General features: G+C 42.8%; 1 protein-coding gene and 1 pseudogene across 1 annotated transcript; one reads left to right on the top strand and one right to left on the bottom strand.

The window, feature by feature from the left end:
* LOC134949909 (vomeronasal type-2 receptor 26-like) overlaps positions 1-27,478 on the top strand; it is a 1,108,520-nt pseudogene that overhangs the window by 211,634 nt on the left and 869,408 nt on the right.
* LOC134948029 (olfactory receptor 2AP1-like) lies at positions 9,122-10,141 on the bottom strand. The gene has a single exon (XM_063935789.1). The coding sequence runs from the start codon at positions 10,139-10,141 to the stop codon at positions 9,122-9,124; it is 1,020 nt and encodes a 339-aa protein (XP_063791859.1).

Here is a 27,478-nt window from a genome sequence, read left to right as displayed (position 1 = left end):
GATAAAAACAGGTATCAAGTGTTCTTTTATATATAAAAAACAAAGAAAAAAACAAAAAAGACAAAAAAAAAAAGGTTAAAATAAAATTACTTTTAAAAACACCATATGCATAGGTGGGGCTAAAACCCTCCCCCAGGGACACCCTACCAGGCAAGGTCAGGAGCGGTTGCCGCCAGCGCATCGTCCCGGCCTCCACACGCCACCGCCCGTCTCCCCCCGTAGCCACCCCAGGGACCGCACGGCACCACGCAGGCGCCGCAGCCGCCAGCCGGAGCGGCAAGGAGGAGAGAGGCGCGCGTAGAGACGCGGCCGGGAGGAGAGGGGAACTGCAGCGTCGCATCCGCGCACCGTCTAACGCCCACCGCCGCCGCGGCAGGGGCACCCGTCCCACCCTCCGACCTACAAGACGGAGGAGAGGCGTGGACCGCAGTACAGCGCCCCCGCCGTGACCCGCCGGCCAGAGCGGGACCGAGGCATGAGAGACCACAGCCCGGGCGGTGCAAACGACGGCCGCAGGCAAAACGCCGGGAGTGGGGGGGGGGGCAGACCAGCGGGAACGCGCATGATAGACAGTGAAACATCACCACTTAGGGACCCCAGGGGAATAATAACAGACAATCGACGGGGAAACCGATCCCTAAACAAAGAATGAAGGAAAGCCACATGAATACAGCACAGCATAACATACAGTATGTGTACTCAGCCTTCCTGGGCCATTCCAAAATGGCAAGAGGAAGTCTGAGGCACATGACTATGGCTTATATATTATTCCAAGACCAACCCCTAAACCCTTGATGGACAGCCCTATAATCCTATAGGAAAAATACCCAAGAAAACACTGATCTGCCTAGCAACTGCTTAGTCATGAACAACCAATCACAAAAATTGGGCTCTTATATGGCCTCAGGCTTATGCAGCCTTCAGCTTATCATATTGTGGTACTCAGCTCCTGTCACTACAGAAGAGCCAGAATTTGGTGTCACTCCCTCCTAGTTATGGCACTGTTTGGACTGTTCCCCGGTAGGGTCCTGTGAGGCTGATGGTTCCGACTCTTATTTTTGCTGGTTGTCTTCTGGTCACTTTGACAATATTTATCTGTTTCCTGCCGATAAGATATATAAATTTACTAATGGATTGTATTATTATATTTTTCAAATACTGTGTGATTGAGTACATTTTTTTACTGATTTGTTGCTACATTATAATTTTTTTAAGTGCTTTAGTCAAATATATTCTAGGATTTGAGATCATTTCTAAATGTAGGTCTTTTATTGAATAGCCTAATGGAAAATTGTTGCAGAGATACAGTATCTGGAATATTTTGAAGTAACCCTTGGTTATAACTCAGGATGCAATTGTGCGTTGTCTGGACATTCATGCAAACAATGGTTTTTCACAGTGTGAAGGGATGACGCATTGAAAGCAGACATTAGATAACTTGAAGAGGGTGGGTTGATTATATAAGAACTTTGATGTACAGTGATCCATGGACCTCTTTATCTTCATGGCATGTGACTGTGGCACTGCAGTATTTGTAATTAGTTAAACCATAGAGGACCATCAGATGTGACCACTGCTGCATCTGCTCTAGCATCTGTTCCCAGAGCTGGCGGCAAAGATAAAATTCTAGTTTCAGCCTCCCCATTGAGTACTAGTGTGTGCAGAAATGGGCAAGCTGCAAGATTCTCACTTTCACTACCCACTCACGGTGTAACACAGCCAATGGTTTTGGACATGGCACCATTGGCGCACATTTTTGTGTACCATTGACAATTGCACTATGCCAAATTTCTCTGTCTAATCCTCTGTGGAAGCGACTATGCATTTGAGAATGCTACCGCTTTCAATGATTCTGAACGAGATAGTAGGTGGTGATGGACCACTGGGCGCTAATGAACATGATGTGATAAAAATAACAAAAATAAATGAATCCAAATATATATATATATATATATATATATATATAAAACAAAACAGAATAAAGTACATGTAGGTAGCCAAAATAGTTGAGGTCAATAAGTTCCAAAAGTGATATACAATATATAATGAGATAATATACATTTGTGGTATGATTCACATACATTGGTGAGTTCAAAAAGTATTATCATACCCGGAGTGTTCTCTCAATGCCACACTCTGCTAGGCTCCATGACATATAAGCGGGAGATAACACTGCATCCACATCTGGAATCTCGCCGATGCGTTTTGAGCTGTCTGGCTCTTTCTTCAAGGCATGTACAGATGTGTCCACATACACCTTTCCTTTATCCTGCCAAGTATGGCTTGGCTTGGAATGCCATAGACTATGAGACTTAGCCATGCTTTGTGATTTTTCTTAATTTGCTTCTTTAATATGCTAGTTCTATTATGGCAAACAAAAATATTTGAAATTAATTAACTCGCTCTTCTAGAAAAAAATCATAAGGGGGGTACAAACGGAGAGATCTGTGCTTAATTTCTAAGCAATCTGACTAAGGGGGTCATTTTGACCCGTTCGCACGCTGCTGTTTTTTTGCAGCGGTGCGAACAGGTTGGTTCTGCGCAGGCGCGGAGGCCGCAATGCACAGGCACATCATTGCCCAGCAACGTCCATCACTGGGCTACGACAAGAAGAACGAAGAAAGCAATCACAAGAAGATTGACAGGAGGAAGGATTTCCAACGCGTCAACTGAGCGTTTTCTGGAAGTGGTGCAACGAACGCAGGCAGGTCCAGGCATTTGCTGGGTTGGTGTCTGACATCAATTCTGGGACCTGACAGGCTGAAGACATCGCAGCGGGTAAGTAACTGCAGAGCTACTCAGAAACTGCACAAAATGTTTTTGCATAGCTCGGCTACACAAGCGTTCGCAGCCTTGCAATGTAATAAAAAACCCTCCCCCATAGGCGGAGTCTAGTTTGCAGCAAAAGGTTGCTACGTGTTATCAATTCGGAATGCCCCCTAAATTCTTTAGAAATTAAGCATGGATCGCTCCGTGTGTATGCCCATAGCGTTATATAGCTATTAGTCAGGTCCCTCACTTCACCATTGTGTGAAGTTAGCGAACCCCCCTCCCCCACCTCCGCTCAACACACATCACGCTGAGTGCTGAGCAGGGGGAGAGATGTGTGCTGAGTGGTCTGTGCTAGATTGCTGTGCTCACATCTCTCAGAGAGAGACCTTGAGCAGAGGGAGAGAGAGAGACCTGGAGCAGAGATAAAGAGAGAGGGAGAGAGACCTGGTGCAGAGAGAGAGACCTGGAGCAGAGAGTGAGAGAGACCTGGAACAGAAGGTGAGATGGACCTAGAGCAGAAAGAGAGACATCTGGAACAAAGAGTGAAAGAGATCTGGGGCATGCAGAGTGAGACCTGATGCAGAGAGAGCGAAAGAGACCTGGAGCAGAGAGAGACATGGGGCAGGGCGAGATAGCAAGAAACACTGGGGCAGAAAGAGAGAGACCTGGAAGGAGAGACCAAAAACATATAGAGAGACACCCGGAGCAGAGAGAGAAAGAAAGAGACCTGGAGCAGAGAGAAAGAGATCTGGGACAGAGAGAAAGACCCGGAACAAAGAGAGAAACCTGGGGCAGAGCAAAAGATCTGGAGCAGACAGAGAGACCTGAGGCAGAGAGTGAGAGAGACCTGATGTAGTGAGAGAGACAAGGAGAAGAGAGAGAAACCCGGAGCACAGAGGGAGACGTAGGGCAGGAAGAGATAGCAAGAGACACTGGGGCAGAAAGAGAGACCTGTAGCAGAGAGAGAGAGAGAGAGAGAGAGAGAGAGAGAGAGAGAGAGAGAGAAACAGACCTGGAGCAGAGAGAGAGAGAGAGAGACCTGGAGCAGAGAGAGTGAGACACTAGGAGCAGAGAGAGAGAGAGAGATACATGGGGCAGACAGAGAGACATGGAGCAGAAAGAGACACCTTGAGCAGAGCGAGAGAGAAAGAGACCTTGAGCAGAGAGAGGCCTGGGGCAAAGAGAGAGAGACCTAGAGTAGAGATAGACTTGGAGTAGAGAGAGAGACCTGGGGACAGAGAGACCTGGTACAAAAAAGGAGAGAGAGACCTGAGGCAGACATAGAGAGAGACCTGTGGTAAAGAGAGAAAGAGAGACATGGGGCAGGAAGAGATACTGTGAAACCTGCAGCAAAGAGAGACACCCGGAGCACACAGAAAGAGAAAGAAAGAGACCTGGAGCAGAGCAAAAGAGAGATACCTGGGGCAGAGGGAGAGAAACTTGGAGCATAGAGAGACCTGGAGTAGAGAGATAGAGACATAGAGCAGAGAGAGACACCTGGGGCTACAGAGAGAAACCTGGACTAGAGAGAGAGAGAGAGAGAGAGACCTGGGGGAGAGAGACATGGAGCAGAGAAAAGAGACACAGAGCAGAGAGAGATACCTGGAGCAGACAAAGAGACATGGAGCAGAGAGAGACACCTGGAGCAGAGAAAGAGAAAGAGACCTAGAGCAGAGAGAGAGACCTGGGGCAGACAGACATGGGGCAGATAGAGACACCTGGAGGAGAGAGAGAGAGAGAGAAAGGGAGAAAGAGACTTAGAGCAGAGAGAGACCTGAAGCAGAGAGGGACTTGGAACAGAGAGAAAGACCGGGAGCAGAGAGAGAGAGAGAGAGAGAGACCTGGGACAGACATAGAGAGAGACCAGGGGTAGAGAGAGAAAAAGAGAGACATGAGGCAGGGAGAGATAAATAGGCCTAGAGCAGAGAGAAAGAGAGAGAGAGAGACCTGGGGCAGAGAGAGCTAGACTTGGAGCAGAGAGAGAGACACACCAGGGTCAGACAGAGAGAAACCTGGACCAGAGAGAGAAAGAGACCTGGAGCAGAGAGAAAGACCTGGAGGGAGAGAGAAAGAGATAGCGAGAGACACCAGGGACAGAGAAAAAGACCTGGAGCAGAGAGAGACACCTTGAGCAGAGAGAGAGAGAGACCTGGAGCAAAGAAAGAGACCTGGAACCTAGAGAGACCTGGGGCAGAGAGAGACTTGGAGCAGAGAGAGAGGCCTGGAGGAGAGAAAGACCTGGATCAGAGAGAAAGAGACACTGAGCAGAGAGAGAGAGACATGAGGCAGAGAAAAAGAGACCTGTTGGGTGCAAGACAAGAGCATAACTGACAGTTCAAGGGTTTAGAGATTGCCACTCCCTATATCTATGCAGAGTCAGCTATGGGAATAGGAAGGTCCAACGCAGCAACTTCAGCTATCCTAGCAGTCCCAGACCATCAACTTTGGAGCATGCACATTCCCTCCTAAACCTTGTTCAGTCCAAAATATATATCCACAGTAAGGTACAATACATGCGAGTCATGCTCTGCCTTGATACTTATGTCAGGCACAAATTAATGATGAGATGAGGACATATGATATACTCATGGGAGTTGAGTGCTGCCTTATGGATGCAGAAGGCATGAGAACATACATGTACTGTTTAATTTGTCTTAGAGAAATAATAGTGACAGGTGCAGTCTGGATGCTTTCACCCAATGCAGAAAAAGACAATGACCTCTGGTAAAACAAAAATATCATACCTTACCTCACATACAGAGCTCTGTCTTCTCTGCTACTACATGTACACAGGCTAGTGTAACTTTGCGGGTGGCGGATGGAGATAGATGCCGGTGCTGGCACATGGCACACAAACATGCACTCTTGCTTGCATCAGCTCACACTCTCCATCTCCTAAGACTTCCCTTCTAACCCCATGCCAATAGAGGAGGCGTGCATCCATTCAAGCCAATCAATCAATTTATCATTCTGGTATTCTGGTATGGCCTTTTTCTCTGCTCAGGTGCAGCAAAATAGTCCTTTTTACAAAATTAAAATGGCCATGCACAGTTTAAGCAACTGAGTACATCAGCGACAGGGACTGCATTTTTGTGTGTGGCTGAAGTGCTTGGTTCGTTTGGAAAAACTACCTCCGATCACTAATGAGGAGGTTAATTACAACAAATTATTGTAATTTTGTACAATAAATTTAATGAACTCATTGCAAATGATCTAACATGAAGGAGGTGCCTACAGTAGATGATTAATGTCCCTACCTCTACTAACTTTGGTCTCACAAATGGAGCAGATGCCTTCACAGACATTGTCAGGATTTGGGTGAAATGAATGCCACACCCAAGAGGTGTTTTTTCGTTTGTTTTATGCTTAGGCATCAGAACAGCTTTCTTTTTATCATGGGCAAGAAATGCTGCCAGTGGTGGTTGACTTACATAAACAACAGTATGGATGGTGTAATGGTTAGCATTGCTGTCTCACAGCAATGAGATTGTGGGTTTGATTCCCACTAAAGCCCTAACTGTGTGGAGTTTGTATATTCTCCCTGTGCTTGCATGGGTTTCACCCAGGTATTCCATTTTTCTCCCACACAAAATTTGTTTGGTTGATTGGCTTCCAACAAAATTAACCCTACCGTGTAAGTGTATGTATAGTACAAGTGGTTCTTATCTGCCATCTAATTCTGTGTTTCTATGTAACATTATCAACATCTTCATCCTCCTCATTAGTGTCAGATACTGTAGTACACAAATATCCATCTTGTTTTGTTCCGCTCCCACACGAGAATACTAAATTTCTATTATCTCATTATCACCATCTTAACTTGTACTGCTCATCCACACATGTACAGATGGTGGAATGGGGCAAAGGCGGCTTCTCTACAAGGACAGTGGGGCAGATGTATTAAACATGGAAAAGTGATAAAGAAGTTATAAGTGCAAGGTGATAATACACCAGCCAATCTTTATCGGTTTGAAAAATGACAGTTAGGAGCTGACTGACTGGTGCGTTATCACCTTCCACTTTTCACTTTTTTTTATCACTTTTCTAGGCTTAATACATCTGCCTCAGTGTGAGAAATGTCAGACTCATATACCGCTAGCATAGATACCCCTAGACTCTCCTCAGGGAATTGTGAACACACAATTTGATCTTCATCCTAAATTTTCTGTTTTTGGGTCACTGATTTGTCATTTTTTATGTTTTCTTTTATTCTACCCCTTTTTTTAACAGTGTGAAATATGATTTTAGGTGCACTTTCCTAAACTTTCTTCCCCTGGACCACCAGTACTAGATTCTGTAGTACTGTAGTACTACTGGCAGCTGCCATGGCACTACTACTTGGTTGCTGCTCCTGCTCTGCTACTGACTGATCATGATCCATATCAACTCAGTGCTTGTACTTATGTGAATGCAATGTGGTACAGCGCCTACAGCACACAAAAATACGTATCTATTTTAACTTTTTTTGCAAATGGCAATTTACAGTTCTTATGTGAAGTGAACACAGATGGTTACAGAACACACAATTTGCACAAAAAAGCTATAGTATTTATTTAGTTGAACTTTTTTGAAAATGACATCTCACAGTGCAGACTCACAGTGCTTATATTTATGTGGACGCAGTGGGGAACAGCACATGCAAGTTGTACAAAAAAAAACTTCAGTATATTCATTGGTGTTTCTAGAATGGGTGCAATTTGTGTGGTGCACACGTTCCCGGGATCCAAGGGGGCCCACACCACACACACTGCACCCAAATTTTAATACTTACCCTTCTGGAGTACTGCATCTGGCATAAATCACAACCAAAATGGCCACCACGCATGGGCAGTAGTGAAATTTGTCTCTTGAAAATGGCAGGCGCTATGTTACCGGAGACCTGTGCATGTGCTATAGACTCCAGCTCAATGCCAGAGCATACTGCACCGTGCTGGGGAGGGAGAGCCCACCCAGAGTCTGCACATAGGCCCCTTCCTCATAAAAATGCCCCTGAGTATACAGTATTGTAGCATTTATTTGAACTTTTTTTTTTAAATGATAACTCACACTGCAGATTCTCAGTGCTTATATTTGTTTAAATGCAATGGGGTATGGCCTGTGGAGTCACAGTGCTTATATTATTTATGTGAATGCAGTGGCCTACGGAGTCAAAGTGTCTATAGTATTTATGTTAATGCAGTAGGGCATGGCTTGTTGAGTCACAGTGCTTATATTGTTTATGTGAATGCAGTAGGGTATGGCCTGTGAAGTCGTAGTGCTTATATTAATGTGAATGCAGTGGGGTACAGCACCTACAGCAGTACCAGTTGTGCTAAAAATATATTAGCTCTGGGCTGCACTACAGGCAGGGACAAAAAAAACAAAACACTGTGCTGTACACCAAGGGTTACTGCTGCTCTATATGGAGGTCTGGGTTGCAGCTTCACTACGGGCAGTTTCAAAAAAATACACCAGTGTGACACTTTGTATGTGGTCTATAGATCTACAGTGTCTAGATAGACAGTCAATAGATTAACACCAAATGTTAGAAATGCTTTAGGTTGACATAATCAAAAGGTTGACATGGTCATTAGCTCAACATGTAAATGGTCAACAGTGCAGGAGTGGACATTTAGGTCAGCTCATCAGCACTGGAATGGATGGTCAGATAGGTCAGCTCAGCACTGGAGTGGAAAAATAGTTTGAGTCAGCACAGATGTCGTCAGCACACAGCTTTCCGGCATCTGCTGGGAAATGGCACCCTAAATCTCACTACAGGGACATACAGTATATTGAATCCATAACCTGTGAGATCTGATGCCTAAGATGCGGACGTTTTTCCTTGATTTGGAATCCGAGCCTGGCAGGAAAACTCGAGCCATGGCTCGGATTCCATTGGATCCTGGAAGTTTATGTGGACTCAGTTTTCAGAAACTAGACCCCAATCATCCCTTATTTTTACATGGTAAAATGAAATCCTGGAAAATTACTTTTGATATTTGGTGCTTGACTGTGAGAACAAGGGCAAGTTATAACTCCAAAAATTCCATGTTTCAAAACCTTTGGCAATAATTTTCCCAAATAATGTTAGTTCCAACAAAAACAAATTGGCTTTCACATATTGTACTTGGACTCCAGTAATGTCAAGGGGCCCTGGTGTGCCATAAAGGTGGTACCACACCACAAAGATGGCATAGCCCACCCATTTCATCAATGTGTAGTGGCACAGCTTGTACAGAGGTCCCTAATAATCACATCAAGGTGTTCCCATTCCCTAATATGTTTGGCCATGTCCCCTCCAGTACCAGGGTTCAAAAAGATCTCCTTAAGATATCTCTAAAGTTGTGAAATACTATTAAATTGCTTGCATTTAATAGAACTTTCTATTGTGATGCGTTTTTAAAACAGTTTGGCAATTGTTTTTTGAGTTTGCTGAAAATCTAAGTATTGTGTCAATATGCAAAGGTTTCAACAGCCTCTTCATTGCTGACTTTACTTCTGCGTTTTTCAGGCTGTATATGAGAGGGTTTAATAAGGGCACAGCTGCTGTGTTAAATAGAGAAAAAAGTTTGTGAGAATCTAAGGAGTTTTCTGATGTTGGTGATAAATATAAGCAGTAAAGGGTCACATAGAGAAGTATGACAACTGTGAGGTGTGAGGAACATGTGTAGAAAGCCTTATGTCTTCCAGTACTGGAATGAATTTTGAGTATAGAAAGTATTATAAAAATGTAAGGTGTAACTGTCATAAATAAAGGTATGAGACCTGAAATAAATACGCCTTCTGTGGCAATCCAGAGCTTTAGCAGTGATATATCATTACATGAAAGTTTCATAAGTGGTAAGACGTCACAGAAAAAGTGATTGACAATATTGGAGGTGTAACAGGAGTAATTAGATAAAATATATGTATGAGGTATAACTTCAACAAAACCTGACACCCAGCATAAGAAAGCTAACAGTACACAGAGTTTAGGACTCATGACCATGTAATAATGTAATGGATTGCAGATGGCCACATACCGATCATAACTCATGGCAGCCAGTATCAACAATTCTGTACACTCCAAGGCCATGAAGAAGTATGCATGTGCCATACATCCTGCAAAGGAAACAGTTCTGTTTCCTGTGACAAATGCAATAAGGATCTTGTGTAGAGTGACTGTTGTAGAAGTGATGTCCAGGACGGACAAGTTGCTCAGAAAAAAGTACATGGGAGTATGTAGACGATGATCCCGAATGACCAGGAGAAGAATGGTCATGTTGCCACCAAGAATGGAGAGATAAAGGATTAAAACCAGAAGAAAGGTTGGGACCATGAGTGCAGGAAGTTCTGAAATCCCTTTAATTATAAAATAAGATACTGTTTGGTTGATTGTGTCCACCTTCATGGATCTTTTGATATAAATGACCTTGAGAAAATAGAATATTTGTATTAATAGATATGTTGAAACAATTTGTTAATTTTCAAAATCTGTTGTGTGTTAATAGGTAAAGAACTTACCAGATAAAACAATCCAGAAAACAAGTCAGGTCAGTATAGAAGTTATCAGGAAAAGGAAGGCTAGTACAAATGCCAGGTTGGTACCCATGTTATCAGACAGAGCAAGACCAAAACACAAGGTGGGTTTGCACACAGGTTATCAGGTCTTTGGATGAATTGGAAAGACTTTATTTGAAGACAGAGATCAATCACAGAAATTAAAGAGTGATTTGCAAAGCTCGGAGCAGTAACCAGGAATGGAACTTAATTACTTAGTACATACTGTAATGCAAGGTGAGTTCTGCCTTTATAGGTAAAGGGGGTGCATCTCAGGGTCTAAGAAGGTATCTACAAACTGTGCATGTGCTCACTGATGGATTTTGACATGGAACCTTGCTTCTCCGTCCACAATCCTGGGCAAGGATGTCAAATCCCCGGGTTCCATGACACAGGCCATTTTTTTAAAATACAGACTCCTTTCTTTAAAGAAGCATGCCAGTACTGTAGAACATAGAACAGATTGTTACACTATGACTCCCTTTCCAGGAACTCCAGGTTTGCTGGATATCTTTTGAAGAACTACAATTAATTTTGCTGGAAAAAAAATTCATGAAGAATGATATGTTACCAGGGAGACTAGCTGATGTTTTAAAGTAACAATCATTTAAAAGTCAAAACCAAACAGGTTTTTAAATGTTTGTTACTTTAAAACATTGCCAAGAGTCACTATGAACTCACTGATGCATCCTATTCACACGCTGCTATATTTATCCCAATGTATCTTCAAAACTTTATAGTAGATAACTATATCATCAAGCTACAATAAATTTCAATAAATTGATCCAATATATTCCTGAAAACAGTTCATCATATCTAGTTATGAAAGTGGTTATCCATTCATAACCTACAGTACAGTTTTCTTATCAGATTATATGACCCTCTTAGTTCTAATTTAGTGAAGACATAATAAGTTAAAGGCATTCAATCATTTCAACTAGGAGACACAGTGGATGCTGATTCCTTTACAGTTATCACGTTCAGCACTGTAAAATCTATACTAGAGATGTGTGGCTGGATTTTAAATTTGACTCTGATTCATCATCCAGTTTTGGATTTTGATTTGCCAAACCGAAGTCAGTGATTTTGGATTTGGATTTTTTTTCAAAAATTGTCAAAAACAGCTAAAATCACATAACTTGGTCCTGTTTTGTTCCTAGAGTATTATTAACCTCAGTAAGATACAAATGGGCAGCTCATATACATTAATCCACAGGTTCTCAAATTCGGTCCTCGGGACCCCACACAGTGCATATTTTGCAGGTCTCCTCACAGAATCACAAGTGAAATAATTAGCTCCACCTGCGGACCTTTTAAAATGGGTCAGTGAGTAATTAATACACCTGTGCACTTGCTGGGTTACCTGCAAAACATGCACTGTGTGGGGTCCTGAGGACCGAGTTTGAGAACCCCTGCATTAATGTATAAGGCTGGTAGCTCGACTGATAGTGCTTCCATAGAAGTGCTGACAAAAAAGTGTTATTATAAAACTAGTGTTATACCTGCGATAAGTTATATCATCAGCTGTTATCGATTGTGAACTGACTCCTCATCACTCCTTCTAATCAATAGGTAACGATTTGTGGAACTACACTTACCAGCAAGTTGTATTGCATCTGCTGATTATCTCAAATGGATACCATGATTGCATAGTTCTAGGTAACGATTCATGGAACTACACTTACCAGCAAGTTGTATTGCATCTGCTGATTATCTCAAATGAATACCATGATTGCATAGTTCTAGTAATGATTCGTAGAACTACATTTACCAGCAAGTTGTATTGCATCTGCTGATTATCTCTAATGAATACCATGATTGCATATTTCTAGGTACTGATTCTTGGAACTACACTTACCAGCAAGTTGTATTGCATCTGCTGATTATCTCAAATGAATACCATGATTGTATAGTTTTAAGTAACGATTCGGGGAACTACACTTACCAGCAAGTTGTATTGCATCTGCTGATTATCTCAAATGAATACCATGCTTGCATAGTTCTAGGTACATTGAAAAAGAGTTTTTCATTTGTTTTTTTTCCCTTTGTAAAGATTCAGTTCTCTGCCTTGTTGGTATGTAATGCTTGTTTGTCTAAGCTAATTTATTGTGTTAGCTTTAAAGTGGGATTGTATTTGGAGGAGTTTGCAATCATTGCATTCACATTGCAAATATTCCTATTTAAAGTCTAGTATAAGGCTGGTAGCTGTCAGCTGGTAATGCTTCCGCAGAAGTGATGACATAAAAGTGTTATTATAAAATTAGCATTATACCTGCATTAAACTGAAGGAAAACAGAAGGGAAACATGAACACACCAACACTACCACATATGGACTGCCTTAATGCCTCAAAATTATGTAACTCATCTTATGCATTTTATCTGTCTTTTTAAACTATGAAAAGACATCCCTAATCTGCTCACTACAGTTCTCTCTTATGCAAACACATGTATGTTTTTTGATGTAATGATTTGCTTGTAACTGGCATTGCATGTGTGGGGAAGTTGCTCAGTGAAACATAGTTTATTATTGCGTGCTGTCTGGTGTTTACCTCCTTTGATCATTTGGCCATTTGTGGTCAGATGTACTATATCTTTACATTTAGTGAGGTGTAGGCATGGTGTAAAGGGCAGAGTGTGATTCCTGATTAGTAAAAAAAAAAAAATACCAAACACTGAGCAACATCACCAAACATGTAATTTCAACTTTAAAATTGTCATTTATTTTGTACTGCCTGGACATGGCTACTAATAACAGATGCACAGACATCCTTAAAGCTATGTGTGCAAATGCTAGGAGCTTAGGAGACACAATTCCAGAGCTATTTGCGATAATGACAAGGGATAACCTGGATATTGTGGCAATTACAGAGTCATGGTGCAATGAGAATCATGACTGGGGCATAGCTATACCAGGATACAATTTATTTACGAAGGATAGAATGGGAAGAATAGGAGGAGGGGTAGCAATGTATGTGAAAAAAGCATAAATGCTACTTCAATACAAAATACTGAAGACAAAACTGAGGCCCTTTGGGTCACCACAGAAACCAGGGAGAAGGACATTATTCGCATTGGGGTGATCTATAGACCACCAGGCCAGGGGCAGGATTTGGACAGGAACCTATTATTGGACATCACTAAAATGGCTTTAAAGGGAGAAGTCATAATCATGGGAGACTTTAATTTACCTGATGTAAAGTGGAAGGGGTCTTTTGTAAGTTCAGCTGCAAGTGGCAAATTTCTAAATTCCTTACAGGGAGCATCTCTCAAGCAATTGGTGAGGGAGCCCACTGCAAAGACTCAATATTAGATTTCATTCTTCAGGATCAGCTTTATTGGCCAGGTGTACTCATGTACACTAGGAATTTTTTGTGGTATTTTTTATCCCAACCACAAGCGCACCAGATAAGGCAGCCATGTTGGGCGCACTACAAAGGTTACACAGTGTGAGATAAGCCATACAAGGGCCAAATGCATGCATGGGAAAACTGACATGTGTAGGAGTATGCTATACCCTGCATGGAAAGATCTAAATAAAGCACACCCTACCCATAGAGGAGCCCTTCGAGGCCCATGTGGGGTGCACTGCGTAGGTTACTGCTGGCAGGGTGTGCAACCAATGGAGATAAAAATTACAGGAATAGCATACAATGGGGTGGAAGTACGCTGTAAGAAGAAAGAGAAGAGAAAAACACACATTTGCAGAAAAACTGTACTAACATTATTTTGCAAAAAATTATAAATGTCCTGGTCTCATGAGATCAGTGCGGGTGGTTGTGAGAATGTGGGGAGCACACTAATGTCCAGTGGAAATGACGCAGCAAAGTCTGGTCCTGGTGCGCACGCCCCACAGGTCCCTGATTAGCTTGAGGGGTAGTCCCGGGGACAGTCATGATGTTCTTGGACAGAGGCATTGTAGTAGGCATTGTAGTAGGCATTGGTCCTGGTGTTCTCATGGCAAAGGTGAGGAGAGGCCACATAGTAGTCCTGAGTTGCAGTGTTTGGGGAACTAGTTTAATTAGATATTTTAGTGTAGTCCAAATCCAGTTCAAACTCCGGTTCTAACTTCATCCTTAAAATACATCCTTAACAAATGCATTCTTCACAAATGCATGCAGGCCAAGTCCTGCAGGCCTTGATAATATTGCTCTTAAATGCTACAACTATATCAGCTGGCAAAGGGGGAGGTGTGCAATCAGAAGTTCAGCTAATTAATAGAGGTGATTTTGCATTGAAGAAAGATCACAGACATTTGCAGACAAACTTTCTTGGGGTGTGAAAAGTGTTGCCAGAGTGAGATGATAGACTCAGTTATACAAGCATGAGGACGGTGTTTTTACTTACAAATGGTGACAGGATATCAGACATATATGTGGGTGAGCACCTTGGATCCAGTGATCATCAAGCAATATGGTTTTGTTTAGACAAGATCCAACTCCTGTCACACAAAAACAAAGGTGTTGGATTTTAGAAATGCTGACTTTGCAAAAATGGGGAGATGTTTAAGTGATTTATTGGCAGACTAGAGTGACTTGAAAGGAGTGCAGTAGAGTTGGGAAAAACTGAAAAGTGCAATACTGTTAGGGTCTCCTGCCCTGTGCTGCCACGTCGTCATGGCAACCGGGAGACAAGTGCTAGTGGAGTAACCTGAGCGCAGCTGATACTCCGGTTCGGGTCTTTTGCTGTGCAGTGGTTATAGGCTCTGTGCACGGCAGGGGATCCGGTGCTGGTTTTTGTGCTCACAGTCTGTGAGGTCTGAGTGGGGCGTGGACAGCACCTGCTTTATAAGGCCTCTTTTCAGGGTAAGCAGATGCTGCTGAATCTCTGTTGGTTAGTCAGTTCATGAAAGTTAGCCAGTACTGTGTAGCTTTGTATTTGTTTGTTGCTTACTGCAAATAGGCCTGGGGATTTGGTATTACACTCTGCCAATCCAGACCTAGCAGTAAGACTGGAGTCAGTCATTTAGCTTGCTGGGGTTCTGTTATTACTCTGTGAACTTAGCAAGTTTGCGGCTGTATTCTAACACTTGCCTGTCTAATCCTGTCTCACTGTGCTAGGTGTCAGGGGTCAGTTTAGTGGCAGTAAGCTTAAACCTGTGCACTGCAAGTGAGAATCAGGATTGTGGAGGCTCTCCTTGTGTCTATCATTCCATCTCTGACCAAGGAGTTTACTGCCACACCCGTTGGTAACCCTTTAGGGTTTTGCTGTTGCCCTTAGCAACAGCATTTCGGGTTCTCTACGTATTAAAACACAACATCTTGCTTTTTACATCTGAGCAGTTCTAATACAAGGGAGATACCCAGTTCCTTAGCCTCTGGGCTTCTCTGTTCACTGTGTGTGTATTTTGTTACCCTATCACCTTCTGTGTACGTTATGTCATATTCCCCAGTTTGTCTGTGAGTCCATTTGTTTTGCATAACAGTTCAAACACCAGTACATTCCTGCAGACACTGGAGTGCATAACAGTTCTGACACTAGTACTTTCCTGCAGGCACTGGTGTGCATAACATATTCAGCAGCCTAATACTCCTGTTGAAATTTTGTGGGAATATGGAGCATACCCCTCAAAATACGTTGCAACAGGTGGTCGATCAGGTGCAGGTCCTGACTCGACAATTTAATGATTTGTCCATTAAAATGCACACCTCCCAGGCTGCTGGCGGAGCTCCCGCAGCAGCAGCAGCACCTGCAGGGGTTAAGGAGCCGAAAGTAAATCTCCCGGATCGTTTTTCTGGAGATCGCTCGCAGTTCTTTTGTTTCAAGGAGAGCTGCAAGCTATACTTCCGGCTTAGGCCTCAGTCTTCTGGGTCGGAGATTCAGCGGGTGGGCATAGTGATTTCCTTGCTACAAGGAGACCCACAGGTCTGGGCATATGGGTTGCAGCCTGACTGTCCGTCGCTTAAAAGTGTTGATGCTTTTTTTACGGCACTGGGCATGTTGTATGATGACCCTGACAAGATGGCCTCAGCCGAGGCTCAGATTTCGATCCTTAAGCAAGGGCGAAGGCCAGTTGAGGTTTACTGTACGGAGTTTCGGAGGTTGGCCCATGATACCCAGTGGAATGACCCAGCCCTGAGACACCAGTACCGAAGAGGTCTTTCTAACCAGATAAAGGACCAACTGGTACAATATCCCTTGCCTGATAGCTTGGATCAGCTCATGCAGTTATCCATCCGGGTGGATAGACGGCTGATAGAGCGTAGGCTTGAAAGGGAGACTGAGATTTCCTTCCTTCCCAAGGGAACCTCAGACTCTGAGGAATTTTCTGAGGAGCCTATGCAGATTGGGGCTACCCGCCTCTCCTCGCGTGAGAAGACGCGGAGGAGACAGCAGGGGTTGTGTTTGTACTGTGGGAATAAAGGTCATGTGGTAGTATCATGCCCAGAAAAGCCGGAAAACTTCAGGGCCTGAGGGTGATGGGAAATATCCTGTCAGGCCAGAAGTCAGAATTTCCCAAGAAGACTTTTATCATTCCGGTGACCTTGAAGATCCTCGGTCAAACTGTCAAGACTGAGGCCTTTGTGGACAGTGGGGCCGACGGGGTTTTTATGGACCGCCAATTCGCCCTAAAACACTCTGTTCCCTTAGTACCCTTGGCATCGGAAATTGAGATTTGTGGGTTAAACGGGGAACCATTATCCCAAGGTAAAATTACCTCTTGCACTAGCCAGATTTCTTTGTTTATTGGAGCCACACACTCTGAAAAATTGTCCTTTTATGTGACTGTCTGTACTTTTGCCCCATTGGTGTTGGGGTTAACCTGGTTAAGGGCCCACAATCCTCAATTTGACTGGGTCTCTGGGGAGATTCTTAGTTGGGGTACTGATTGTTTCAGGAGTTGCTTGAGCCTTCCAGTCAGGCTCTCGCAGCTAAGTTTGCCAGGATTGCCAGGGTGTTATGCAGATTTTGCGGACGTGTTCTCCAAAAAAGTTGCAGAGGTACTACCTCCCCATCGCCCCTATGACTGTGCCATTGATTTGTTGCCAAATGCTAAGCTTCCCAAGAGCAGGTTGTACTCCCTGTCACGTCCTGAGACTCAGGTTATGGCAGAGTACATTCAGGAGAACTTGGCTAAGGGATTTATCAGACCTTCACAGTCTCCAGTTGGGTCGGGGTTCTTCTTCGTGGGTAAAAAGGACGGTTCGTTGCGACCCTGCATCGACTTCAGGGAATTGAACCGTATCACGATTAAAAACTCATACCCACTGCCTCTCATTTCGGTCTTGTTTGACCAGCTTCGTACTGCCACCATTTTTTCTAAGATTGACCTACGCGGTGCGTACAATCTAATCCGAATAAGAGAGGGGGATGAATGGAAGACTGCCTTTAATACCCACTCAGGGCATTATGAATATTTGGTGATGCCTTTTGGGCTCTGTAATGCCCCGGCAGTCTTCCAGGATTTCATGAATGATGTGCTCAGGGAATATTTGGATAGATTCTTAGTTGTATACTTAGATGACATCCTAATCTTCTCCCATTCCCTGGAGGAACATCGGAAGCATGTACGCTTAGTCCTCCAGAAACTCAGAGACCACCGGCTTGGGGCGAAGCTGGAGAAGTGCGAATTTGAAGTTCAGCAAATCGCATTTCTAGGATATATTATCTCCCCAGAAGGTTTCCAAATGGAGGGTTCCAAGGTACAGGCAGTCCTGGATTGGGTGCAGCCCACTAGTTTGAAGGCGCTTCAGCGTTTCCTGGGCTTTGCAAATTTTTATAGACGATTTATCGCTGGATTTTCGTCTATAGTGGCGCCCTTGGTGGCACTCACTAAGAAAGGGGCGGATGTTGCTCACTGGTCTTGTGAGGCTAAAGCGGCTTTTGCCCGTCTCAAAAGGGCATTTGTTTCGGCCAAGGTGCTGCGACACCCAGATCCAGAGCGTCCTTTTGTGGTGGAGGTGGATGCCTCTGAGATGGGTATTGGGGCAGTGCTTTCTCAGATGGGAGTGTCTGATAATCGCCTTCATCCCTGTGCTTACTTTTCCCGTAAATTTTCGCCTGCCGAGATGAATTATGACGTGGGTAACCGGGAATTGTTGGCTATTAAGGATGCACTCGAGGAGTGGAGACACTGGCTTGAGGGGGCTAAGTTTGTGGTCTCAATTCTCACTGACCATAAGAATCTGGCATATTTAGAGTCAGCGAAGCGTCTCAATGCCAGGCAGGCACGATGGGCTTTGTTTTTTGCTCGCTTTAATTTTTTGATAACATATCGCCCTGGGTCAAAAAACATCAAGGCTGATGCGCTCTCGCGGAGTTTTGCTCCAATCCAGGAGACCACCGAGGAGCCGTTGCCCATTGTTTCCCCATCATGTATTAAAGTGGGCATTACCCAGGACCTCTTATCATTAGTCCTTAGAGCACAGGAGCAGGCTCCTCAAGACCTTCCGGTAGGTCTTTTGTTTGTGCCTCCTAGGTTAAGACAGCGAGTGTTCCTGGAATTCCATGCCAAGAAGTCGGCAGGTCACCCGGGTATTGCCAGAACTCGGGAGTTGCTATCTAGGGCGGTGTGGTGGCCCTCGGTGGCTAAGGATGTGGATCAGTGGGTTCGGGCATGTGACATCTGTGCCCGAAATAAGACTCCTAGAGGGGTTCCTGTTGGCCCATTACATCCACTCTCTATCCCATCTAAGCCATGGACCCACATTTCAATGGATTTTGTGGTGGACTTGCCCAAATCCTCGGGGATGACAGCCATCTGGGTTGTCGTTGACAGGTTTTCAAAGATGGCGCACTTCGTTCCACTGGTTGGGCTGCCATCAGCCAGACGCCTGTCTGAATTATTTATGCTGCATGTTGTGCGTCTCCACGGGTTGCCACTTGATGTGGTCTCTGACCGCGGATCCCAGTTTGTGGCCAAATTCTGGAGGGCATTTTGTTCCGATCTCCAGATTTCTGTCAGCTTGTCGTCAGGCTACCATCCGCAGTCTAATGGGCAGACTGAAAGGGTGAACCAGTCCTTGGAGCAGTTCCTCAGGTGTTATGTCTCCAAGTGTCAGACTGACTGGGTTGCTCATCTGTCCATGGCGGAGTTTGCCTATAACAACGCGGCTCACTCTGCAACAGGGATCTCTCCCTTCCTTTGTGTGTATGGGCATCATCCTAAGGCCAATTCTTTTGACCCCCTGGACTACACGCCTGGTGGTTCCTCTGTGGTTTCGGTCCTTAGAGGTATTTGGCGGAAAGTGAAGAAAGCCCTTGTGTCTGTGTCATTAGTGACCAAAAGGGTTTTTGATAAGCGGAAAAGACCCTGCAGCTTCAAATTAGGAGACTTCGTCTGGTTGTCTACCAAGAATTTGAAGTTGAGACAGCCATCTCATAAGTTAGGGCCCCGGTTCATCGGCCCTTATAAGATCACCAGGGTTATCAATCCGGTGGCATTTCAGTTAGATCTGCCCCGTTCTTTGGGTATCAATAAAACATTTCATTGTTCCCTTTTAAAACGGGCGATTAGTAATCCTTCTTCCAGTGGAAGACCTTCCCCTCTCCTGATACGTGGCCAGAGGGAGTTTGTTGTTGAAAGGATTCTTGACTCCAAGGTGGTTCGGGGTCGGCTGTCATTTTTGGTGCACTGGAAGGGGTATGGCCCGGAGGAGCGGTCGTGGGTGCGCAGTTGTGATCTTCATGCCCCCAGACTGATACGCTCTTTCTTCTCGCAGTTCCCCGATAAACCCGGTGGTAGGGGTTCTTTGACCCCTCGTCAGAGGGGGGGTACTGTTAGGGTCTCCTGCCCTGTGCTGCCACGTCGTCATGGCAACCGGGAGACAAGTGCTAGTGGAGTAACCTGAGCGCAGCTGATACTCCGGTTCGGGTCTTTTGCTGTGCAGTGGTTATAGGCTCTGTGCACGGCAGGGGATCCGGTGCTGGTTTTTGTGCTCACAGTCTGTGAGGTCTGAGTGGGGCGTGGACAGCACCTGCTTTATAAGGCCTCTTTTCAGGGTAAGCAGATGCTGCTGAATCTCTGTTGGTTAGTCAGTTCATGAAAGTTAGCCAGTACTGTGTAGCTTTGTATTTGTTTGTTGCTTACTGCAAATAGGCCTGGGGATTTGGTATTACACTCTGCCAATCCAGACCTAGCAGTAAGACTGGAGTCAGTCATTTAGCTTGCTGGGGTTCTGTTATTACTCTGTGAACTTAGCAAGTTTGCGGCTGTATTCTAACACTTGCCTGTCTAATCCTGTCTCACTGTGCTAGGTGTCAGGGGTCAGTTTAGTGGCAGTAAGCTTAAACCTGTGCACTGCAAGTGAGAATCAGGATTGTGGAGGCTCTCCTTGTGTCTATCATTCCATCTCTGACCAAGGAGTTTACTGCCACACCCGTTGGTAACCCTTTAGGGTTTTGCTGTTGCCCTTAGCAACAGCATTTCGGGTTCTCTACGTATTAAAACACAACATCTTGCTTTTTACATCTGAGCAGTTCTAATACAAGGGAGATACCCAGTTCCTTAGCCTCTGGGCTTCTCTGTTCACTGTGTGTGTATTTTGTTACCCTATCACCTTCTGTGTACGTTATGTCATATTCCCCAGTTTGTCTGTGAGTCCATTTGTTTTGCATAACAGTTCAAACACCAGTACATTCCTGCAGACACTGGAGTGCATAACAGTTCTGACACTAGTACTTTCCTGCAGGCACTGGTGTGCATAACAAATACTAAGGGCAACAGACCTCTGTATCAAATGGGTTAGGAAAAGCACCAGGAAAAGGAGGCCAGTGTAGTTCACAACAGAAGTATCAACTAGTGTGAAAGCAAAAAAGATGGCTTTTAGGAAATACAAACAGACTCAAAATAATAATGACAAAGAGAAATATCTTGACAAGACGTGCAAAGGCAATAGCTGAGGAGAAAATGGCCCAGTCAGTAGATAAAGGGGGCAAAACTTTTTTTAAGTATATAAATGAAAGATGAAAATCAAATGGAGGAATAATAAGAATTTGGTGGAGGGAGACAAGGCAATAGCAGTCACCTAAATAATAATTTTTGCACAGTATTTACTACAGAAGGAGGAGGGAAGGGGCCACAGTTAAGTTGCAAGGACATTCATAAAAATAAGGTAGATGAAACTACATTTACAGAGGAAAAGGTCCTAACAGAACTTTCAAAACTAAAAGAGGATAAATCAATGGAGCCAGATGGGATACACCCAAGGATACTAAAAGAGCTAAAAGATGTGATGGTGTCACCATTAACAGAATTATTTAACCAGTCACTAAATACAGATGCCATTCCAGAGGACTGTAAAAGAGCAAATGTAGTTCCACTGTACAAAAGTGGAAGCAAGGAAGAAGCAAGTAATTACAGACCAGCAAGCCTTACATCAGTAGTAGGGAAAGTAATGGAAAAACTATTAAAATAGTTGTGGAATATCTTAAATCAAACAAATTACAGGATCCAAAACAGCATGGATTTACTGGTGGAATATCATGCCAAACAAATCTTATTGATGTTTCTGACTTTGTGATGAAAATAATAAATCTAGGGGGAGCTGTAGATGTAGGATATCTAGACTTTAGTTAGGCATTTGACACTGTCCCACATCACAGACTGCTAAATAAACTTGAAAGCATGGGGGTGGATTATAAAACAGTTAAATGGATAAGATCCTGGTTGCAGGATAGGAAACAGACAGTTTTGGTAAATGGAGTGCAATGTATGTGAGGGAAATGTTACCAGTGGAGTACCCCAGGGATCTGAACTTGGATCAGTTCTCTTTAATATCTTTGTTGGTGACATTGCAAATGGTATTGAAGGGAAAGTATGCCTTTTTGCAGATGATACAAAGATTTGCAACAGGGTAGACACACCGGGAGGGGTAAAACAAATGATTGATGGCCTAGCTAGGCTTGAGAAATGGTCAAGAACGTGGCAACTACAGTTTAAAAACCCAAAGGTTAAATGAAGTATCAAGGGTACTATAATGGAAACTACTGAGGAGAAAAGGGATTTAGGAGTCACTATTTCAAGTGACTTAAAGGCAGGAAAGCAATGCAACAAAGCAATGAGAAAGGCAAGTCAGGTGCTTGGTTGCGTAGCGAGAGGAATCAGTAACAGGAAATAGAAGTAATAATGCCACTGTATAGGTCATTGGTATAGCCTCATCTGGAATACTGTGTCCAGTTCTTGAGACCATGGGGGTCATTCCGAGTTGATCGCTTGCTAGCAGTTCTTAGCAGCCGTGCAAATGCATTGTCACCGCCCACTGGGGAGTGTATTTTCGCTTTGCAGAAGTGCAAATGCCTGTGCAGCACAGTGCCTGCAAAAACATTTTGTGCAAAACAAGAACAGCCCTGTAGTTACTCTTTGTGTGTGTTGATTATAACGTAGTAAGGTTGGCTTTTGATGTCACCCACCCAGCGTTCGCTCAGCCACACCTGTGTTTTCCCCGGCACGCCTGCATTTTGCCAAAAAATCCCTGAAATGGTCAGTTGACACCCAGAAACGCCCCCTTCCTGTCAATCTTCTTGCGTTGTGCCATGTGACTGAAAACTTTGCTAGAACCTGTGCATAAACCACAGAGGTCTTTGTACCCGTACATCACACGTGCGCATTGCAGTGCATAAGCATGCGCAGAAATTCCAATTTTTAGCCTGATCGCTGCGCTGCGAACAACGGCAGCTAGCGATCAACTCGGAATGACCCCACATATCTCCAGAAGGATATAAATATATTAGAGAGTGTACAATGAAGGGCAACTAAAATGGTGCATGGCCTACGTCATAAAACTTACCCGGAAAGGCTAAAAGATCTTAACATGTATAGTTTGGAGGAGAGAAGGGAAAGGGGGAACATGATAGAAACTTTCAAATATACCAAGGGTTTTAACAAAGTTCAGGAGGGAAACATTCTTCAAAGGAAGAGGAGTATTAGAACTCAAGGACATACACTGAAACTGGAGGGAGGCAAGTTCAGGGGAAATTTATGGAAAAATTACTTCACAGAAAGGGTAGTGGACAAGTGGAATAGCCTCCCATTAGAGGTGGTAGAGGCTAAGACTGTAGAGCAATTTAAACATGCTTGGGATAGGCATATGAATATCCTTACAAAGAATTAAGGTACAAAAAGGGTTAAAATTACCTAAAGGATAAAAAAGGGGCAGACTAGATGGGCCAAGTGGTTCTTATCTGCCGTCAAATTCTACTGTATGTTTAACCAGATCTATTTGCACTTCTTCCATCTTCTGTTGTAAAGAGACTAAGATAGTGAGATGTTCCGCTCTAGGCACCTCCTTGAATAGAGAGATTACCAAAAAGAAATACAATATACACCATATCAAAGGAGGTTAAAATTAATAAATAACCAAATGCCTCAATAAATAATTATATGGAAACTCTTTTCAAAAATAATGAGGGTTAGTGTTGCTCCTCAGAGTCAGAGAAATTACAACTGAAAAAAGGGAGAAAAAGAAGACTCTATTTTGGGGGCACTCTCATATGATTCCTCCAGAGCCTATTAGGTCCAGACAGCCTCAAAAATTAAAATGTAACTTTTATTAATAACAATAAAAAATTAGCATAAGGGGTTAAATTGTGACAAACATGACATAGGCACACACACACACACACACACACACACACACATATAGATTATTACACTGGTTGTGACTTGAAGCTATTGTAGCTACTGGTAAGGTTACACACGCATATGAAATTGTGGTAGACCTGTGTATTTGAACTTGTTATCCAAATCCCTGAATCATAAGGTCACATACCTATTTGAACTTGCGTTCAGGCCTATGCGTTTGAACTTGTTATTCAAGCACTTAACCATAAGGCTTAATCTAACTTTCACCTGTGTACCCCACCGGTGTGTGGTTTTTTCAAGTATCCAGAATACGTAATTGCCATTTCATTGATGCACTAACAGTATTTATCAAGCACTAGAGACATACCCCTGATGAAGTCTTAGAGTAAGACGAAACGCGTCGGGTTATTTGTTCATAAACATCAAATCTCCGAATTGTCAAAGGAGAAGGAGGAATCTATCAAAGTTATTTCAACTGGTCCTCTGTACTATATGGTGTTATCTGCAAGAAGAGATACTATACCGTTTTATATCATTGCTTTTATGTTGTAATAAATTTTACATGGAACATGTTAAATGTGGTTTTATGCTCACGAATTAGGAGTAAATATCTTAGGGAGACTGCTGTTTTTCCCCATTGAATATTGGGTGGAAAAACAACCCAAGTGCGCCCATTCCTCTACTGGCACATATATATATATATATATATATATATATATATATATACTCAACTGAACCTGTATGTAAACCAGGTATGATAATCACATAAAAGCACAAGAATTTGTACCAAGTATTGAAATTACATAAGGTACTAAAATATCTAGTCACAATTGACTAATAGGGTTAAACGCGAACCAGACAAAATTATCCGGATATATAGTTACGATGTCAATTATGTATTAGTGTGCGTGGTTGTAATCCAACATTCTGTAATTAAACATATATTGTGAATCATAGAATTGTTGGATTACAACCATGCACACTAATACATAACTGACATTGTAACAATTGTATTACACATAATAAAGTCGAAACAATAAATAGACACATAGCTGATATTTTAATATCAATTTTGTTCACATTAATATTGAAAAAAATGTCACACTAATATTTTAAATTATATTTTTATACAATTCACAGAATATAATAATAATTTTAATGATTACATAATAAAAGTTAGATTTTAATATTTTAATAATACCTTTCTTTAGTGCGCCAATTAAAGACTTCTCTTTTTTCTGTACCCTTATACGACTATCAGTTTGTGGCAGCACCCCTGTAATATAGATTTCTAAATGTAGAGTCACTTAAATAGGGGTTAAACACAATATATGATACACAATAAGTCCTTGTGCTATAGAACCCTACTTTTGTATTTCATAAATTTTAGTTTATTGAAATTTGTTTCAACAAATATTTTCCTTTTGTGTCCTCTATCCACGCATATTTATTACCAGTTATTTATACTGTATGTACAGTATAACATCACTATATCATTCTGCAGTGTTAAAAGACTGTTTTTGCATCAGTCCCTTCCAAATTGTAACTTGCAGTCTAAATCCTATTACTATCACCATTATTATTATTATTAAAATCATCATTAACAGGTATTTATATAGCACACACATATTCTGTAGAGTTTTTCTGAGAATAGTTGACCATTAAAATCAGTCCGTCCCCACAAGCTAGGGTTGATTTTTTTTTGTCTAAATCCAATTAACCTACCTGTACCTGTGTGTTTGGATTGTAGGAGGAAACTGGAGGAAACCCATGCAGACACATAGAGAACATACAAACGCCACACTGAGCCTTGGTAGACTTCAAACCCAAATACTTCTGTGCATGAAGACAGTAATTCTAACCACTACATCAACTATGCTGTCCTATTAATATGTTTGTTTGGTTTGTTTAGATGAAACACAGGCAAACATTGGGAAAATATACAAGCTGCTCACAAATGGGCCCAGTGAGACAGCAATGATAACCATTGTACCGCACACAAATGAAAGGCAAAATACATTATTATATAGCAAAATAAGTTACAACACCTCACCTTTCAAGAAAGTGTACCACAAGTATTCAAAAAATAATATAGAACTGTGTGCAGTATGCATTGTAGTTTCTTATTGAAAATTCTGTCATCTTTGATGGTTCTGGGACTAAAGAAAGAAATTAAAGTTTCAAAATTAAGGCAAAGCTAAAATGTATTGTCATCAGTGTGAGTAAACTTCGAGCAAATAATTTCACGTGTACAATAAAAAAATCATAATTTACTAAAGTCTTCAAAATTGAGGGAAAAATAATCAAAGATATTGTAGACTTAAATCAAGATTACATTCTGTCAATGAAATATCTGGTCTTTCACTCAAAGCATTATATATACACCTGGTGCAAAATGAGAAGAAAAAAGGGCTGTGACTTATTACATTCAGAAATAGCTGATGTTTATAGCTTTGTGAAGCACAGGAGAGATGGTCCATGTGGATTCTGAGGTATTGTCAATGGAAAAAATTAAAAAAAATTGGAATTGAAATTCTAATTAAACTTTAATTTGCATTTACAATGTAGTGTATAATACCATAAACAAAAAAAAGACTTCACAATTTTTAGTGACAGTACTGTATGTAAACTATAGTAGCTCCCAATGAAGTTCTGTATGAAAAGTTAAAGGACATCTGGTTCCTCTCAGCGGGTGGTCTTCTGTATGCCGGCGGCCGGGCTCCCGACGTCCAGCATCCCGGCGGCGGAATCCTGACCGCCGGCATACCGACATTTATTCTCCCTCTTGGGGGTCCACGACCCCCCTGGCGGAAGAATAAAATACGGTGTAGCGCTCCACCGTACCCGCAAGGGGTCTCATTTGCGCTCTCGCCCAGCTGTCGGTATGCCGGCGGTCGGGATTCCGGTGCCGGTATGCTGGTCGCCGGGAGCCCGGCCGCCGGCATACACTACTACACCCCTCTCAGCGGTAACAATTACAATGACAACCTGTAAGCAGTTTACAGATTTGAAGAAACATATTTCAAAGTCCACTTTAATAAGTCATATCATTACGTTCAATGCTGAATATATATACACATACTCTTCACAAATTATTAATTTGTCCCCTACTGGAATCTACCATTTCTTCAGCTGGTGACATGGCTTCCACCTCTTGCTTCAGCTGGTGGCAGGGAAAATTCAACAGTTCATGCAAGTGCTGCAATCTTCTACTTGCACTTGCTGAATAGCAAAAATGTCCCTAAAATTTTGGGGCCACATAGAGCATCACCTGCTGTCCATTTTTTTCCAAAAATTTTCACCACCAAGTTAATTGTGTCAGCAAAACATGGTATGTTTTGGAATTCTACCAGCTGTAATGCTCTTACATTATTGGTGGCATTGTCAGAAATCACAAATCCAGAGGAGAGTCCAAGAAGGGTAAGCCATTGTGCAATGATTTCCTTGAGTTTTTCAAGAGGTTGTCAGGGGTATGCCTTAGTGAAACCAGTAATACACAGAGTAACCTGCCTCTGAATGAACCAGCATTTGAGAGATGCTGCTGCTGTTGGTGCTGCTGAAGTCAATACACCTACACAATGGGCTCTCACAGCAATGTATTTTGCCCTGTTCCACTTGTCCACATATCTGTGGTTAAGTGGACAGTGGATACAATGGCTTTTCGGAGG

Source organism: Pseudophryne corroboree, chromosome 8 (assembly GCF_028390025.1).
Source record: "Pseudophryne corroboree isolate aPseCor3 chromosome 8, aPseCor3.hap2, whole genome shotgun sequence".
Classification (NCBI taxonomy): Eukaryota; Metazoa; Chordata; class Amphibia; order Anura; family Myobatrachidae; genus Pseudophryne; species Pseudophryne corroboree.
Note: the sequence above shows the minus strand (reverse complement) of the source record. Positions and strands in the feature narration are given on the sequence as shown.